This window comes from Otolemur garnettii, unplaced genomic scaffold (assembly GCF_000181295.1).
Source record: "Otolemur garnettii isolate 467f Iridium unplaced genomic scaffold, OtoGar3 scaffold00217, whole genome shotgun sequence".
NCBI lineage: Eukaryota > Metazoa > Chordata > Mammalia > Primates > Galagidae > Otolemur > Otolemur garnettii.
Window position 1 is genome coordinate 1,817,959 of NW_003852612.1, and position 4,542 is coordinate 1,822,500.

A 4,542-nucleotide genomic window follows, 5' to 3' on the forward strand; every position below is an offset into this window, starting at 1 on the left:
CCTTAGCCGGTTGAGCTATAGGCGCCGAGCCTCTTTTACTATTTTTAATGACACTCTCAAACAAAACTGATAACTTCTCCTTCCCATGAAAAGTCCCTTTAGAAAAAAGGAGATAAAAGAGAGGAAGAAGGCAGCCTTATATAGCATTTCCCCAAGTCACCCAGGTCTGGCTGACACAATCTCTCCCCACGGGATTTTCTATTACTGCAGGTACAACAGAGTATTAGCATCCATGCCAGCCCTGACTGTCACAAGCATTGTGGGCAATAATCCCTTACTTTATTCCTGCTGGTGCGCCAGAACTTCCCCTGTGGCCAGTCCAGGTGGGGACACCAGACACGGCTCCCAGACACTGCTGACGAGAGAGCCTCAGTGCTTTCAAGGCATCCTGGGCCACCCGGTTGGCTTCTGCTTCCACCAGCACGTAGTCTGGGCTAGCTCCATCCATGATGGCATCGTGCTTCATGACACTGTGCACACCAACTAATGACAACAAAGGAAACGGCCAAGTGACAGCTCAGTCTGCACACAAGGTACTTTTCTCCTCTATATGATCTAGTGCTATGATAGTTGGAAAATAATAAACATTTTTAGGTGCTTTTTACCAAGGGGATGCTATGGCTCAGAAATTTGACAAATGCCATTTCTAGTTACACTCACAACTACCCTGAGGCAGAAATAGCCACTTATCCCTATTTAAAAGTAACTGACGCACAATGTTTTAATCAGAACTTTAACATTTAACCTCTTTCTTGCTACATGGAAAGGATGCAAAAACCTTCTCTCAATAAACTTTTTTGTAAAGGGAAAAATATAAATGAAAATGCTAGAATTTCTAAAAAATAATAACCATGAAAATCCTACACCCCCAAATCACTGGGATACATTTAATGTAGTGTCAGTGGCAAATCCGAATCCTCCGTGGTCTTGAGCAACTGTTGCACCTACTCCGAAGTTTTCTCCCTTAATAAGTTAGCCGTCTGCTTTTCTTCTAGGATGCCTGCCTCTAGCCATACTCCTCTCTCTCTCCCCCATGATCTGTCACTTTAACCTCCTGTGGTTGGAAAAACCAGGTCAATACCACACATAAAGAAAGTGCCTATTGGTATTCAGGTGGAGCACATCTCTTTAAAGCACTGCACCCCTCCTGTAAGTGGCTATAAGTCAAGTACTATTATTTTCCTCACACCAAACACAAACATTAACCCTAAAAGGATCAAAATCTAAATGTAAGAGCTACAACTACTAAAAGTTAGAAGAAAACACACATGTCCTTAGTCATGCAAAGCATTCTTGGGTATGGCAATAAGAACACAAATGACACAAGACCAAAAAACAGAGATTTACCTTAATAGCATTAAAAACAATTTTGTTGGCTCGGCGCCTATAGCTCAGCGGCTAGGGTGCCAGCCACGTACACCAAAGGTGGTAGGTTGGAGCCCAGCCCAGGCCTGCCAAACAATGACAACTACAACCAAAAAATGGCCTGGTGTGGTGGTGGGTGTCTATAGTCCGAGCTACTTGGGGAGCTGAGGCATGAGAGTCGCTTAAGCCCAAGAGTTGGAGGTTGCTGTGAGCTGTGATGCCATGGCACTCTACCCAGGGCCACAGCTTGAGGCTCTGTCTCAAAAAAAAAAGGAAGTATTTTGCTCACAGGATAACATCAAGAAAGTGAAAGTCTTCAGGCCAATACATTTCCAATCTGAGTTCGGAAGAAAAGCACTGCTGGGTGACCCCCACTGTGCACTGTCAGTGAAAGGCTACTACTAGAAACGGCCTCCTTATTTCTGTTGCTAGCACCCTGTGGAAATGCAGCACAAGGATTACCTGATTTTTTGAAAAGCTTTTCCAAAACATAATCATCGTTGCTTTGTTCCTTGGCCTCACTCTTGTCATTTTCTTGCTTCTGGTACCGCCTTTTCTTCACCAGGTGTGGAATTCGAGTTCCTTCAAACCTGGCGTCTCGGCGATGCTTAGAGTTCTTAGGCTTTTGCTTCTGTCCCACATGTTTCTCCAGAGTCCCTTCTTCTGCCATGCCCTGATGTTTTGTTTTTGACTTATGCTTATAAAAACTATTTTCCATTTGTTCATTCTCACAAAGAGGCTCTGTGTGAACCTGGCTACTTCCTCTTTTAGTAGAAAGATCCTGCTGTTCATCAAGGCTTTTTTCACCAGATGGCCTGGATATGTCACCGATCCTTAAAGAATCTGAACATTCCCCATTTCCACTAGTCGCTGATGACTCCTCTGGTCTAGACACTGTGTTTGCCTCTTCTCCAAGCCTACTGCTGCTAGTTACACTGCTGCTCACGTGAGGGTCATCTTTTAAAAGATCTCCTTGATTAGAAGTCACTGCATTTACTTCGGCTTCTACGCTCTTAGGTTTCTCTTCAGATGATGGAGCATCATTTGCAGATGTGTGCGAATGAGGGAACTTTTCGCATTTTGGAACATCACAGTCTGTTCCAAAGGCTGGTTGATTTCTTCTTTTTAAATGCCGTTTGGGTGTCTGAACATCTGAACCAGTTCCTGTAAAGAGGAATAACACAGTTAATATTATATTACATACTCTTATATTATTGATTAGTTCCAATTAAATGATTTTATGTAATACCTGCAAAAATAGCACTTGTTTCAGTGCTCTGGGATGTATCCGGACTAGTCAGAGAAAATAGCTCATAAAGATCATTGGACTTGAAAAACCGTCTCTGTTTTGGATCTTTCAGCACTCTGTTTGTCAAAAACTGCTTGAAGATTTGTCTAAAATGATAAAAATTAAACTGGTGTAGGACAATGTTCAGCGGACGTGAAAATTCAAAATTCAAGTTGTAAAACAATATCAGATAAATATGAGAGCACCTGCACAGAAGGCTAAATAAGCCCCCAAACTTTCAGCCTTGGAAAATTACAATGTGGGAAGTATATAACACATCAGATGGTCTTGCATGTTACAAAACTTAAATTAGAAATAATATCTTATTGGGCAGCACCTGTAGCTCCGTGAGTAGGGTGCTAGCCTCATATACCGAGGGTGGAGGGTTCAAACCCAGCCCTGGCCAAACTGCAACGAAAAAATAGCCAGGCATTGTGGTGGGCCCCTACTTGGGAGGCTGAGGCAAGAGAATTGCTTAAGCCCAAGAGCTGGAGGTTGCTGTGAGCTGTGACGTCATAGCACTCTACCAAGGGCAACAAAGTGAGACTCTGTCTCTTAAAATAAAAAAAGAAAGAAATAATACCTTATTATATACATCCAGTAAGCTTTTTGAATCTCTGAAACCCATCACATTTCAAGAAATACCTTTTCGCACATATTCATATGACTCGCAGCCTCCCTGACTCTTAGACCAAGAGTGCCATCCCCTGCCCTTCCCTGCTTGTGGTAGAGCTCAGAAAGCTCCCTGACGTCATATTTGCAATATTTTCACTCTAACCAGTCCCCTCTATCTCCCACCTGCTGGTCCACTCTGCTGACACCACCATCATCACTCTCATACAGGTATCTCCACAAGGCAACACTGTCCCCTCCCTGTTGAGACAGGGAAGCGACAGGCGCTGCTTTGGGTATAGCACTGCCGCAGGTAAAGTCTCAAGATGAAATTTCAAATTGTCCTGATCAAAACAGAATGGAGACAAGGCAAGTTCCAACTAGTTAGAACCAAGATGGTGGAGGAATAGTGCCCCTTCCATGACTATTCCTCCTCTCGTTTAGCCCACTAAATAAGCAGAAAGACAACAGGAACCAGGGGACTGGTTCTCTTCTGCAGGGACAGCCAGTCTCCACTCTGTCTCTGGAGTAGACTTTCTATAGTTTCTGAATAAACCTCATTTTTACTTTATACTGTTGGCTTGTTCCTGAATGCTTTTGAGCAAAGCCAAGTACTCACTTGGAGTTCAAGTGGCTCCCAGCATTGGGAGTCACTTTTCCTGTGTCATTGTCTTTATTCTCCAAGCTAAAGCCTGTATCTCTAAGAGGAAGCTCTCTTCTCACAGGATTCAACTCCTCTCCTGCTCTCTCACAACAGGTCTTTGAAGAACTCGTAATATTCTAGGAGTGACCTAGTGCATGGTGCAGAGCAGGGAGCTTCCTGAAGAAGCCATGACATGACTGGGGAGGAAGAGAAGCTGGCAGTGCCTTGCCTCTACTGCTGAAGTTACTACCACCTAAAATCCCCTAGCCATTATACAGAAAGACAGAGGAAGAAATGGGTGTCCCATCAACCTCCAAGGGGCATCCAAGTCAAAGACCACCAAGACACCCACATGATCACACCTGCGTGGTGTGTAATTAAAGTCCAGTATGGTAAGTAGCATTTGACTTTGTCACTCTTAAAAATTTTTCTAAAAGTGGCACATGAGAGTATATGGAATATGTCTCTCAAAGGATAATATGAAGGATAATATGGATAATATGGATAACCCAAAGGATAATATGAAGTTACACATAAGTGATCCTTAAAGCAAAACAACACACAAGAATTATCAGGTTCAAAGACAATTCTTAAAAACACATACTAAGCCATCTAAGTTTTTTTTTTTTTTTTT

The 4,542-nt window shown here is 43.0% G+C and overlaps 1 protein-coding gene across 1 annotated transcript in view; it reads right to left on the bottom strand.

Moving 5' to 3' along the window:
* ERCC6 (ERCC excision repair 6, chromatin remodeling factor) overlaps nt 1–4,542 on the bottom strand; it is an 83,455-nt gene that overhangs the window by 2,723 nt on the left and 76,190 nt on the right. Inside the window, exons 17-19 of the mRNA XM_003801659.3 lie at nt 2,615–2,760; nt 1,828–2,529; nt 279–483 (exon numbers count right to left, since the gene is read on the bottom strand). Of these exons, the coding sequence (XP_003801707.1) occupies nt 279–483; nt 1,828–2,529; nt 2,615–2,760 (1,053 nt within the window). The remainder of the gene's footprint in view (nt 1–278; nt 484–1,827; nt 2,530–2,614; nt 2,761–4,542) is intronic.